The following is a 14,609-nucleotide window of genomic DNA, read 5'->3' as shown; positions in this document are numbered from 1 at the left end:
CCTGAGGCAGGATCCCATTGGAGCCATCCACTCTGAATTGCAGGTCCTGTTGACCACTGTATGTCCCCTCTGGACTGAGAGCCCTTGGGGCTGGTGTGTTTTTCTCCATATCCCATGCCTGAACCTGAGGGGCACTCTCTAAATATTTGTTGAACTGAAAGGAATCCAGCCCCAGTCTTCGCCTTTACACTGGAATCTCCCAGAGATGCCCTATCTGATGCCGTCCACACTGTTCTTAAGAATTCCAAAGCAAGGCCAATTTACTCACTGCTGAAACTGTTTCCAACATTTGGTGACCCCTCCACCTAACAGCATTCACTCTCAGCTCTGTACTAAACACTTTCTGCCTTGTTCTTCGATGGTGCCATGAGACTTAAGACTCAAGACTTCAGCTAAACCTCAACCTCCTACAGCCTACACTTCTCTCGTCCCTTAATAGCCCCAGCCACGAATACAAATTAAAGTTTAAACACCTCTGACCTCTGCCTTCTCATTCCTAGGAATTGGTCCTGAGGATGCAATTGCACATAGACAAAGCTGAATACATGAGGATGATAGTTGTAGGATTATTACATGGGAAATGTCTCAAATACTTATCAACTGGGGACTAATTACATAAATTAATTTTGTACACACAATGGAATATCATGCAGTCCCAGTATGTAATTGTTGGATTTTTTTTTTTTTTTTTTTTTTGAGACAGTTGTCTGTCACCCAGGCTGAGCGCAATGGCACGATCTCAGCTCCCTGCAAACTCCACCGCCCATGCTCAAGCAATTCTTCCACCTCAGCTTCCCAAGTAGCTGGGACTATAGATGTACACCATTATGCCTGACTAATTTTTGTATCTTTGTAGAGATGGGGTCTCGCCATGTTGCCCAGGCTGGTCTTGAACTCCTGGGCCCAAGCTGTCTACTAGCCTCAGCCTCCCAAAGTGCTGGGATTACAGGTATGAGCCACTGGGCCTGGCTGTCTTTGCTGAATTGAAAAGATGCCCACTGTACAGGACCTAAGCACAAACTTCACTAGTTCAAGGGGAAAATGCAAGACAAGGATTCAACAGAATTCTAGAATGCTATGATGAAAGAAACCACAGAGAATAGAGCCCATTTTAATGTTAAACATTTCTTTTCAGTCATTTTCCCAGAATAAAACTTTCCATGTATGTTGATAATGTTCAGAGGAAAAGTCGCTTCTAGAACAGCATGAATAATATGAAACAATTTGTGTGTAAAAATGTATATATGCACAAAAAGATGCCTGAAGAGAATTTTACATCAAAAATACATATTTCTCTCTGGGAGGTAGAATTTGGGATTAATATTACTTCTTGTCTTTATACCTTTTCTTGAATTGTTTCATATCTTTATAAGGATTGTGCATTATTTTTACATTCAGCAAAGATTGTAGAGCTCTTTATGTTTTTTCTTTGGTGGGAGGGAGAGAACATCTGGAACACGGAGACTTTCAACAAATAGTTAAATGGAAACTGACTCCTAGTCCTTTTGGCCCTACCCGAGATCTAGACAAACGTCATGAATACCTGAAGTGCGGAAGGGCCTTAGTGAATGCTATAGTACAGCAATGCCCCAACCTGTTCTTTGAGTGGATACTACTGATGTACTGGACACCTTAACATCAGTCAAGTCCTTTGCAGTTTCAAATGAGTTTCCCTGTTGATGTGTCATTTGACCTTGAAAACTAGATTTATGGCAAGTCCCCCAAACTGAATCCTCTAAATGTGTGTCTGGTCACCATTAGGCAACATTTCCAGTTTGGCACAGTTATTTATCGGATGGATAAATGGGTGGGTGAGTGGATGGACAGATGAATGGATGGATAAAGGAATGAATTGATATCCCTCTTTTACAGACAAGAAAACTGAGAAGTAGAGGTGAAACATCATACCTAAGGTGATGCAGTTAGTAAATGATCAAAATCAATGGGTTGGAATCGCTCTACTGTGTGGTCTCCTAATCAGCTCTCTTTTATCCAAAATACCCCCAAATCCTGTTTTCTTTAGGAGGAATGCCTCAGTATCACGGATAGACACATACTTGATAAGCAGAGGTGGTAGTCAAAACGCCAGTGGCATGGGTATTGACCTATTGAAGTGACTCAACTGTGGCGCTCCTGCAGGACCCTAGACCTCCGGCTAAACCAGGCATTGACACATTAATTGCTGGATGCAAGTGGGTATTGGGTGTCAGAAGGGCGCTCAGTGGGCTCAAGGCAGGAGCTATTCACTTTCTGGCATGGAAGTATTTCACTATTTTATCAACTAATATAGCCATATTATATCGAACCTCCACAACACTAAAAGAGTTGCTGCCTACATGAGAAATTTTGTTCTCTCTTCACCCAAAGGAGAGCCCTTACTCCAAGAACTATTTTATAATGCCACTTAAAACTTGCATTCCAATAAATTCAACCAGCTTGACTAAATGGAACTAATTGCCATTATCCGCTTCTAAAAATTATCCTGGGCCTGACTGTGGCAAGAGAGCAGGGCAAACATATGGAGAGAAAAGGATAATTTGCAATGAAGGAGACAACATCATAAAAACTCAAAACATACATGAGGCAGCAGCACACATCAGTCCTTATCATGAGCTAGTATTCCCTGAGTACATGCATGTGTTGAAGGGCGTCCTTGTTCCAGGCACCATGCAAGATTCTGGAAGACTATAAGCCTGTCCCTGATCTCAATTTGTTTATAATCCAGGAGGGCGGGAGAGATATTCGTTAGCAACTGTTGTATAAAGTGGAAAGTTCCAAGAAGACAGGAGCACTCTGAGAATTCAGAAGAGGGAGAGTTTACTTCTACCAGAGGAAAATCTAGGAGGGCTGCCTGAAGAAGGCAGCTTTGACCCTGGGTCTTCTTTCAGAACAGGCGACGTTTACGCTTGGGGATGAAGGAAATGCACCCTCAGAGATCAACACAGGCTCGCCTTGAAGCAAACATTATTGTCCAAGCGTTTACCAGCAAAATATGCAAAACAGACATAGGATATACTTTATTGGACTTGTCTTCCCAGATACATCTTGCCTCTCACCTGCCTGCCTTTACTCACACTGTACCTTCCACCTGGAACATTCTCCCTCACCCCCACTCTCACCTCCACATTCAAAAATGTTATTTCCTGTTCATTCTTCACTTTTCAGTTTAGATGCATATCCTCTAAGATGATGTCCTTGATCCCTCTAAAATGAATTAAGTGCCTCTCCCTGCCTAGGCTCCAACAGTGTCCTGAGTTTACCTCTGTTGTAATACTTGCAACACTCAGATTGTGACTGCCCATTGCATTATGGATCAAGACCTCTAATGTGTAAATGTTCTGAGAGGGGCATCTGGTCTGGTCCATTTTTGTGGCCCTACAAAATGTTCAGTAGGCCCTACTGAACACCGTATTCATAACTTGGTCAATAACAATTTAATTAATGACTAATTGAATTTTAATAGCAAATCAGCAGCCCAATTATATCTAAATCCCAATTCTGTCCCATTTGAACTCGTGATGTACCCATGTAATTCTACCAAATCACTTTGCAGATGGAGAGAAACAAGTAGAGTTTCTTTTCACTTTAAAAAGTGTCCAGACCCTTTTCATCCTTCCCCAAAACAAACGAAAAGTCAACCCCCCCGCCCCGCCGCCGAATCACATGACAAACTGCCCTTCACTCCCCTGCCTGTCATGGCCATGGAGGCAAAGTTTTAGCCCCAGCAGAGCCCCAAACAAGTCTGTGAGTGAGACCAAGGGACATCATTCCTGCAACAGAACTGCAAGACCTCAACTCTCAGTTACAAACTGAGAGGAGAGACTTTGAAACAGACAGAAATAGCCAGCGGAAGAAAAGAAACCACAAGCTTGAGCTGGCTTTCCAGTTTAGTGCAATTAAATAAGGAAAGACCCTATTTAAAAAAAAAAAAAAAAAAAAAAAGCATGTAATACCTTTTATAGTTCAAGGAATGAAAATAAAATTTTTTAACATTCAAAACATCAGCAATAATTACCTCCAGTAATAATGAGTGATTATCGAAATCCTCTTAGCTCCTACATTTTCCAAATGTTCTAGAGTGAAGATTATTTATTTACTCATCAGAAGAGGAATCATGTCTTTCAGATGCATGATCCGGCCCAGTTGTCCCTCCTGACCCATTTTTTCCTACTAAGCCTTAAGTCTTAGGTAACCCATGGAGTTTTTGAAGGAAGACCCCCTAGTTTCTATCCCCCAGTCCCTTGACTGGCCACACCCATAAGCTTTCCTGTTAAGAGAAGGAAATATGTTACTTGGCTTTGGATGGCTGCTCCATTCTTCCTCTTTTTAGTGGCTCCTCTGGGCTGGGAACCAGCGAAATCCTGGTATGTGTCTTTATCCAGATCCTGGGCACAGGCTTCTGAGTTTCTGAGTAATGGAGTGGGTGAGGCTATTTGCTGGGTCTGGGGGTGTGGCTGAATCAACACTCACTGGTGTACATGGCTGTTTGCAAGCATCATGTTACTAAGTACAATCAAAAGTGCAAAGCAAACTGTCCCACAAAGTGGATCAATATTCCAGGCTTCTTAACCTTCCCCACCCACCGATGTATATCTTTTTCCCCTTCAGTGACAGAGCCAAAAGCTAAAGGCCTTCAGGCTCAAACTCATATTCTTCTAAAAATATCCTTAGAAGAGAACATAAGACCATCTCATGTCAAGGAAAACACACTAATAAGGTCATTCAGTTCTCCTAGAAGAGGGCTTTCTGATAGAACTTCCAACAATGATGAAAATATTCTAGTATCTGCACTGTCCAGTATGGTAGCCACCAATCTATGTGACTACTAAACATTTGAAATGTGGCTAGTACAACTGATTAAATTTTTTAAACTTAACATACACATATATGACAGACATGTGTGAGGTATTATTTTGCTCAGCCCTCAAACTTGTCCAGCACATGGATTTCCAGATCCTCTCCAATACCTCCACAGCTGCCACCTGCCATTCCCAGAGGGCAATAGTGCAACGTGGGAACCAGTGGCTTAGTCCAACCCCTGCTTTTAGAGAGAGAAAAAACAAAAACAAAAACCTAGAGCCTAAAGAGGACCACTGCCCAAATCACACAGCTAATAAACAGTAGAGGCAACCTGACAGCCAGACCAAGCCTCCTTTCATTCTGCCACAGTCCAAAGAAAAGAAACGCAGCTGGAAACCTGTAAGGGAGAGACAGCTGGCTACGTTGAAAATGCCTCTATTTTCTTTCTCTTAGGAATTGTGGAAAATAAAAAGAATAGGTTTTTGTAAATGTCAAATATATGTGTGTGTGTGAATACATTATGTAATATATGAACAAATAGTTACGTAAGTTTGTCTATGAAGGGACTATGGAAAAAATGGAACTAATCCCATTTGTATATTTATTTATTTATTTTTGAGATGGAATTTCACTCTTGTTGCCCAAGCTGGAGTGCAATGGCACGATCATGGCTCACTGCAACCTCCGCCTCCTGGATTCAAGTGATTCTCCTGCCTCAGCCTCCCGAGTAGCTGGGATTACAGGCATGTGCCACCACCACACCCAGCTAATTTTGTATCTCTTTTATTTTTTTCTTCATGTTGGTCAGGCTGGTCTCAAACTCCCAACCTCAGGTGATCTGCCCACCTCGGTCTCCCAAAGTGCTATGATTACAGGTGTGAGCCACCACGCCCAGACATATTTATTAAATATGAATGCTTTTTTTGTTAGTAGGTATTAAGCAAAATGTAATAACGAGATTTTTCTGATGCTTTTATAACTTCCCCAGTCTCTATGGGTTTTGTTAGCATCTATGAGTATCCTCCCAGAAACAAGCAATAAAATAAAACTTTTCTCTTAAAAATAAACCAGGTTTAGGTGCTCCTTCAGTGATAGTAATCAAGGTGCAGAAAAAAGAGCCAAGATGTCCTCCTCAGGTGCAGCAGTTACCGCATTCACATGGAGAAGAGATGGGTCTAACTCATGGTGGTCTGACTGCTCTTCCCTTCCTAGATTGCTCGGACCACACTGCCTCCAATACTGTACACTGTATTGCTCTTGTTTGGCAGGAAAGTTTACTGGAATCAGTGTTGAGGATTTAGGGTAACAGGCTCTCCATTTTAAATGTCTCTGCCTTTGGATTCCCTACTTTATTTTTATTTTTATTATACTTTAAGTTCTGGGGCACATGTGCAGATCATGCAGGATTGTTACATATGTGCACATGTGCCATGGTGGTTTACTGCCTCCATCCCCCCATCATCTACATTAGGTATTTCTCCTAATGTTATCCCTCCCCAATACCCCCGCCCCCTGCTATCCCTCCCCTAGCTCTCCCACCCCACAACAGGACCCAGTGTGTGATGTTTCCCTCCCTGTGTCCATGTGTTCTCATTGTTCAACAACCACTTATGAGTGAGAACATGCAGTATTTAGTTTTCTGTTCTTTGTCAGTTTGCTGAGAGTGATGGTTTCCAGCTTCATTCATGTCCCTGCAAAGAACATGAACTCATCCTTTTTTATGGCTGCATAGTATTCCATGGTATATATGTGCCACATTTTCTTTATCCAGTCTATCATTGATGGGCAGTTGGGTTGGTTACAAGTCTTTGCTATTGTGAACAGTGCCACAGTGAACATACGTGTGCATGTGTCTCTATAATAGAACGATTTATAATCCTTTGTGTATATACCCAGTAATGGGATTGCTGGGTCAAATGGTATTTCTATTTCTACATCCTGAAGAAATTGCCACACTGTCTTCCACAATGGTTGAATTAATTTACACTCCCACCAACAGTGTAAAATTATCCAGTATCTGCTGTCTCCAGATTTTTTAATGATTGCCATTCTAACCGGCGTGAGATGGTATCTCAATGTGGTTTTGATTTGCATTTCTCTAATGACCAGTGATGATGAGCTTTTTTTCATATGTTTGTTGGCTGCATAAATGTCTTCTTTTGAAAATTATCTGTTCATATCCTTGACCACAGTGACTATGACCCTGGACTCTGGAGTACACCACCATGGCTTGAATCAAGACTCTAATACCTACTAACTACAGAAAGTTTGGTGATTTGCTTTACCTCTCTCAGTCTCAGTTTTCTCATTTGTAAAATGAGGATAAAAATTGACTGCATAGCCATGTTGAAAAATTAAGGCTGATTCTCCTCAATCTCATAGAACGGTGCCCGAAAAAAAAAGTCAATGCTCTCTCGGAGACAGTGTTATAATGAATTATGCCTGTGAATGTGTACATGTCCCATGTTAGGCTGTAAAATTCCTGAGGGCAATGACTGCTTTTATTTTCTAACCACCCCAACCCTCTATAGGTGCAAAACTATATAGGTGCTGTGCAGGTGTATGCGGTGGTTACAAATGTCAGCTCTGGAATCATCAAACATACCAAGGAATGAAGGCTATGATCTTCCTACAGCACTTAGTAGGCTCTCTTTTCTTTTTTTAAACATTGACAAGTTTCTTAATGTCCCTGGGTCTCAGTTTCTTCATCTTTTAAATGGGCTAATACATTAGCTAACTTGCCATTTAATTGTGAGAATTAAAGGACCCTAGGATGTGATGAGCTGCTGTGAGCATACTAATGTGCTATCCCAGCTCCCACGTTGGTGAGGACCATGTAATGTTCATGCTGGAAGTTGCTAATAAACAAGAATCTAGGGGTTGATTTTCAGTGCACTCCCTTATTTGCTCACAGACAAACATTCCCTATCACTAATAGAAGCCAGAGGCTAGTCCACCATAAACGCAGGGTGTGCTACGATAGCAGACTTCACAGCACACATGCCAGCTGTTCCCTCAGGAAGGGTAAATTTGCCCTGCAATTCTCTGGAACAAAACCAACAGTCTGTTTGCACAAGAGCATGGAAATTCAAAACCAGAGATACAGCCTAGTTTAGATGACAGGCTATGACTCTGAGTCAGGGGCCTTCAGTTTGAGGACTTGATCTCACTAGTAACTAGCTGCATGCTCTCAGACAATCCATTTCACAACTCTGGGTCTCTGTTTCCTTTCCCCTAAAAAGAAGGGCCTAGATTAGGCAAACTCCAAGAATCATCACAGCTCCTGTGTTTCAGCATCCTAGGATGAGCTCACTAAGCCAACAGGAAGACGGACACAGAATGCAGAGCCAGAAAGACCTAGGTTGAAATCTCTACCTGTTTACCTTTGATCGAGCTTCTTAATCTCTCTGAAGATTAACAGAGGGTGTCTTGGGTTTCTCATGAGTAAAGTGGGGGTAATAAACATGACTTCTGGAGACTTTGAGGCGGTGAATGTGAAGCATGACACTGCCCGGGCCACTGTGGACGCTCAGTACGTGGTAGCTGCAGTAGTTATTAGCGTCATCACCATCGTCACTGTTATTGTTATTAATACTATGACCTTTCTTGTAAAATGCTAAGGCCCAAGAACATTTCACTGCATAACTATCATGTGGAGTCAAGTAGGAATATCAACTCTTCACAGGTAATTTGTTTTGACATTTGTTAACTTTCTTCTGTATATAATTGCTGTTGCTTTTCAATTATCTTTTTTTTTTTTTTGGTCTTGAATCTGTTCATTTCTAACACTAGAACTTTACTTCCTTAATAACAAACAATATAGTTAAGTATATGAGGAATTCCATGGACTCTGGTCAATGATCATCATCTCTGGTCATTGTCATCATAACCATCACCTTTACAGCTCCATTTTTCAGTACCTGGGGTTCAGAATGAGTGACTTACCCTAGAACTCGCTGCCCATCCAAGCAGGAAGTCAGGTTAAACTTCTGACTCTGAAGCCCATGATTATTCCACCTGACCATCAATTTCACACATTAATTCAAGTTTTTCCTCATTGTCATTGCCTTGACTACTCTTTTTTTCTCTTTTTTTGAGATAGAGTCTTGCTCTGTCACTCAGGCTGGAGTGCAGTGGCACAATCTCGGCTCACTGCAACCTCCACCTCTTGGGCTCATGTGATTCTCCTGTTTCAGCCTCCTGAGTAGCTGGGACTACAGGCATGTGCCACAACATCCAGCCAAAATTTTTTGTATTTTTAGTAGAGACAGGGTTTCACCGTGTTAGCCAGGATGGTCTCGATCTCCTGACCTCATGATCTGCCCACCTCGGCCTCTCAAAGTGCTGGAATTACAGGCATGAACCACTGCCCAGCCTGCCTTGACTAGTCTTAAAATATATTTCTCCTTTTAAAGTAACTGCCTTTCTATGTGTATATATACGTGTGTGTGTGTGTGTGTATATGTGTATGTGTGTATATACATATATATGTGTATGTGTGTATATATGTGTGTATATGTGTGTATACGTATGTATGTATATATATGTATGTGTGTGCATTTATATGTGTGTATATATGTGTATGTGTGTATACATGTGTGTATATATACATGTATATGTGTATATACATATGTGTGTGTGTATATATGTGTGCATGTTTGTGTATATATGTGTGTGTATATTTGTGTATGTGTGTGTATGTGTGTGTATATATATGTATGTGTATATGTGTGTATATATATATGTGTGTGCATATATATGGGTGTGTGTATATATATGTGTGAGTGTGTGTATATATGTGTGTGTGTATGTGTGTGTATATATATGTGTGTGTATATATATATATGGGTGTGTGTGTATGGCTATGTGCGTGTATGTGTATATATATGTGTATATAGTGTATGTGTGTGTGTGTGTATATATGTGTGAGTGTGTGTATATATATGTGTGTATGCATATATATATATGTGTGTGTGTGTATGTGTGTGTGTGTGTATGGGATTTGAAAAACAGCATTTCTTAAAGTTTTGCCCTAACTCCTTGGTCTACCCAGTTGCTTGCCATCTAATTTAACCACTTTTGACCCCCACTAGAACACACTTAGGCAAGTTTTGGACTTCTGTTTTTCCCTTCAAACATATCAGAAAGGTTTATCTTATTTCAGGTGAATAGGGGCAACGTGTCAGTTTTTTTGTTTGTTTTTTGGTTGCAAAAAAAGAGCTAATGCAAGGGAGGTATGAAGATTATTTTAAGGATCTCCACTGAATGAAATTATGTTGAACAAAAAGAATGTAGGTTATCACAGGATGTGGCCACACAGAAGATGGGACTGAAAGATGGTTCTCCACCTAAAGCAACTCCAGCAATGCTGAACGCAGAAGGTCCTAGGTCCTCTTCCTAGTGGTCTACCAACTCAGCAACTCACCAACTGCCATCTTGTCTAGTGGTCTACCATGTTGCTCATCTACCCCATTGTCTTCATGATATTGACTGGATGTCTTACTCTTTTCCCCCTCCAATTCTCTGCAGAAGTATAACCCCAGCTCAGCTAATTACCATTATTACTGTTTGAATAGTCTTTCAACATGACGGCATATCCTAGACCACTGATCAGCAGATGAATCTGCTGCTTTCCAGGTCAGACGTGGCCTGAGGCATCAAACATGGCTGCCCAGGATGGAAATCTCAGCTAGGACAGTGGGTGGGCCCACTTTACTTAGAAAGAGCAATAAGCCACAGCAGGTGCCCTGATTGTCACTGCTAACAACAACAGCCTAAGTTTTTTCTCTCCAGATGCTGCCACGTATTTCATACCAACCTAAAAATGGTTTAAGTATCAATTTTATTATAATTTTTTATGCCTCCGTATGTTTGCAAAGTCCTGACTGATGTGGAATTTCAGAGCTAACTATAATAACAACAATCAAAATCACTTCTACAGATACAGTCCTTTATGGTGATGACTTTCATGTCCTCTGTTTCGTTTGATTGCTACATCATCCTCTAGTTGACAAGGACAGTTATCCCTGTCACCATTTGGCAGAAGAAAAAGCTAACGTTTAAGAGAAATAATTGGCCCTAGCCTACAAAACTAGTTAGTGGTCCATTTGGGTTTTAGACCTGTTTCCTTAATTTCTGAAGACATAGAAAGCAGCATTTTTCCACATCAAGCTGAATGTGTAACCAATCATGAATATTTTTTGAGTCTTAATATAGCTTACCAGTCTCCTTCAGTCTAGGTTCAGATCCTTAGTTCTCACCCTGGCTTGTGCAGCGTCCTCCTAACTCATCTCTGCCCTAACTCAACAATCTTTTTCATCCCTTCCTCCACAGGCAACCAGAGATGTCTTTTAGAAACTGTTTTCCATAAGTTATCTCCATGATCCCAGGCCCTCACTGCTCGCAGAATAAAGTCTAAACTCCTTGGGAGTATTCAGTATCTTGGAAGATTTCAATCTATTCACTTCTTTGTCTTATCACCCACCACCCCTGCAGTCACTCATGTCCCCATGCACTCCAGCAATGCTGGCTCCCAAGCTTGGGAGCCAATCTTTCTCCCTCTTCATCTTTCTGTAACTCACTGTCTGCAAACTAGGTTTAGCCTGTAATGGATTTGGATCACATTGTTATAGGGTGGTTGTTTTATCAAATCCATTGGCAACGTTTATGAAAATCTCCAGCTTCTCTTGAAAAATCAGTAGATCATGTTAACAATCAAACTGAACCTGAGGAGTGGTGAATCCCTTCACATGGGCCATGCCCCTCCATTTGACAACAATCCCCACTATTCCCTATTGTCTTACATTCAGCTAGCTTCACTCATAATAGTGATATGCTTGACCCCTTAGACATTTGAATTTGCAACCTTTGCCTTATGTTCTTACCATCCAAAATGTTTCCTTATAAACTTCTATTAAAATCATAGTCACCTCTCCAATAATTGCTCCTCCACAAAGTCTATATTGATTCCCTGAGCTGAAATTAATCTCTTCCCCACTCTGTCCTCCTAACTTGTTCATTGATACCTCTACCTATAGCATCTAAAAGACTTCACAAGTCTATCTCCTCCACTAGATTATGAGCAATCTTATTCATCTGTGTTCCCACACTGTCTAAGATATGGTTATCCTGGTTATCCTTACACTTAGTAATTATTCCAAAAAAACCTGTTGAATTAAACTTATTTAATTCAATCAACAGTTAAACTTTCCAACAGAAGCCAACTTACTGTGATAATATTTTCCCATTTCACATCTAGACTTGAGCTTCTGTTAGTACCGACAGCATCTACTTCTCACTAAAAGTCTTATCTACTGAGGAAACAGTTTTCTAAAGCTCTATTGACTTAAAAATGCAACTAAATTATTTTCCAAGGAGAAGCAAAAGCAATAAATTTGCTTTGACCCTGAATCAATACCACTCCCAATTGCAGACTATCTTGTAAGAACCTCACAAGAGAGAGAGTAATACTCAGTCTTCACCCCCAGGTGAGGATTAAATCACCACATCATGATTTATCCACAAATTTCAGTCTCCTCAGATAATACGTGTTTCTTACACACATTATTTGCCCAAGAGAACCTATTGTTTGTTCTTTCAGACGAGTCACATTTTTTATGGGTTGCTTCCCCATATTTTGGATTTTGACTTCTCTTATAAACTTTTAATGTTTTTGAAGATCCATTTTTCAAGCATCTAACAGTTTATGATGCTTCGTGCTTGGTTCTGGGATGGCAAAAAGAAATACATTTGTTCTCAACTCCAGAGGGTTCACAGCCTAGGGTAGAAACAAATACCTCACTTAGATACTGCTTATCAAATGCCGTACATGAACAGACCAAATTTTCACTACCATATTTGTTGTATATAGCTCATGTGTGCTGTGATGGTTCAATATTTGTAAGTTACTGCCCCTCTGACATACAGTTTAGGTAGTAGACATTGGTGACTTATTTCTCTACCATTATCTGAACCTCTTTCCTATGCTCAGTATTGAGGAGAAATTGGGATTACTGCTCCCCAGAATGAGAAGAATATGATTAAAACCCATGGAACTTCCCTGAAGACCTCCTATACAATCATTCCCAGTGAGAGGCTCTCAGGGAAGTCTCCTGGGTTTTAATTATATTCTCTCATTGGGGTGAGTAGCAATACCAATTTCTCCTCAATACTGAGCATAGGAAGGAGGTTTAGATAATGGGCAGAGAAATATGTCACCAATGCCAAATAAAGGTTATCCAATAAAGGTTGTTATTGGACAACCTTTTCAGCCCTATACAGGCAAAATTACCAAAAGCTTAGACACAGTGAACGTTGGGGTCACCCCATCAGATACTGGATCGCAACTAGGTGAGTTACTGTCAATAAGGAAGCATAGCATGGGTCATAAGGGAGGGTGGTGACAGCAGCAGCTATGACCATGTGATGTTGATGGAATGAAGTCATAGCCCCTCCCTGTACCTATGCCTCCTTCCTTTCTGTATTCTGGATGATTTGTGTGTGAGTATGTGTACACAACAACATTCTTCCTTCCTCTTTATGTTGCCTGATTATTACGATAGGGTGTGCTGATGGTGGTAAAGTGTATAATCTAGTCAAGAAGTTGGCAAACTATAGACTGCAGTCCTAGTACAGCCTTCTAAAGACTTTTGTAAATGAAGCTCTATTGGAACACAGCTACATCCATTCATTTACACATTGTCTATGGCTGCTGTCATGCAACAATGGCAGACATAAGTAGTCTAGACAACCACTGTGTGGACCACAAAGCTTAAAATATTGATCACATGGTCCCTTATAGGAAAGTTTGCTAGGCCCTGACCTTGTCCACAGGTTACAGAATATCAGTTGGGATCCCTAAATACTAAGGGAAGAACGAGTATCCAAAACTTGAAATTGAACATCAACTCAGTTGTTCTTTCTTTAAAGAGGGGGCTAAGGGGTCTTCATTTGTGTGAGCAATCTTTTCTTTTTCCTTGAGATGAAATCTTGCTCTATTACCCAGCAGGCTGGAGTACAATGGAGTGATCTCAGCTCACTGCAAACTCCACCTCCCAGGTTCAAGCAATTCTCCTGCCTCAGCTTCCTGAGTAGCTGGGACTACAGGTGCACACCACCACACCCAGCTAATTTTTTAGTAGAGACAGTGTTTCGCCATGTTGGCCAGGCTAGTTTTGAAATCCTGACCCGAAGTAATCCACCCGCCTCAGCCTCCCAAAGTGCTGGGATTACAGGCGTGAGCCACCGCACCCAGCCATAATCATTTTATTATACTAAATGGGAGCATGTTTTTATGTCTGTGTTGTTGTCAAACACTAAGCATGGGAGAAAGGATGTAGGGTATCTAAAGGAAGAAGCCATGGTGGATACGTGTCACTCACCCAGATTTTTCCTATGTTTGGAAATTATCCGCAGTGTGGGTTTGGTAGGAGGTAGAGCCCATCTTCTAGAACAGAGCCTAAAACCTAGATACTTCTTTTTACACCATAGCCCAAGAGGTTATGGTGCTGGCATCTGACTGATGACTGACCAACCGAAGGCATCTGCCCAAGGCTTTGAATCTGAAGTTTGTTATGCAAAGAAATGGGCAGAGAATTCATTCCCACGGTTGAGCAAAGGGACAGCAGGAATACCCAGTATTGGGAGCCCCAGGGCTAGTGGGAAGGCCAGGTACCCAGGGCTGATAGGAAATGTGGTATAACTGATGACAGCAATGGATAACCTTACCTGCCTGTCTCCGTGACTCTGCCTGAATTCTGCCCGCTAGCTTCTCTTCGTTCCTCTCTGATTTCCGATCCTATTCTTCAATG

At 41.2% G+C, this 14,609-nt stretch overlaps 1 protein-coding gene across 2 annotated transcripts in view; it reads right to left on the bottom strand.

Moving 5' to 3' along the window:
• The window catches only part of FER1L6 (fer-1 like family member 6), a 212,071-nt gene extending 207,493 nt beyond the window's left edge, over window positions 1-4,578 (bottom strand). For both annotated transcript variants that reach the window (XM_032253154.1, XM_032253169.1), the window contains exon 1: window positions 4,293-4,578. In XM_032253154.1, coding sequence (XP_032109045.1) covers window positions 4,293-4,315 — 23 coding nt within the window. In that variant the 5' untranslated portion in view covers window positions 4,316-4,578. The remainder of the gene's footprint in view (window positions 1-4,292) is intronic.
• Window positions 4,579-14,609: the final 10,031 nt, after the last annotated feature.

The sequence above is a fragment of the Sapajus apella genome, unplaced genomic scaffold (genome assembly GCF_009761245.1).
Source record: "Sapajus apella isolate SASKATOON/1434 unplaced genomic scaffold, GSC_monkey_1.0 scaffold3, whole genome shotgun sequence".
In the NCBI taxonomy this organism is placed as follows: Eukaryota; Metazoa; Chordata; class Mammalia; order Primates; family Cebidae; genus Sapajus; species Sapajus apella.
This window is presented reverse-complemented; position numbering and strand designations above follow the sequence as displayed.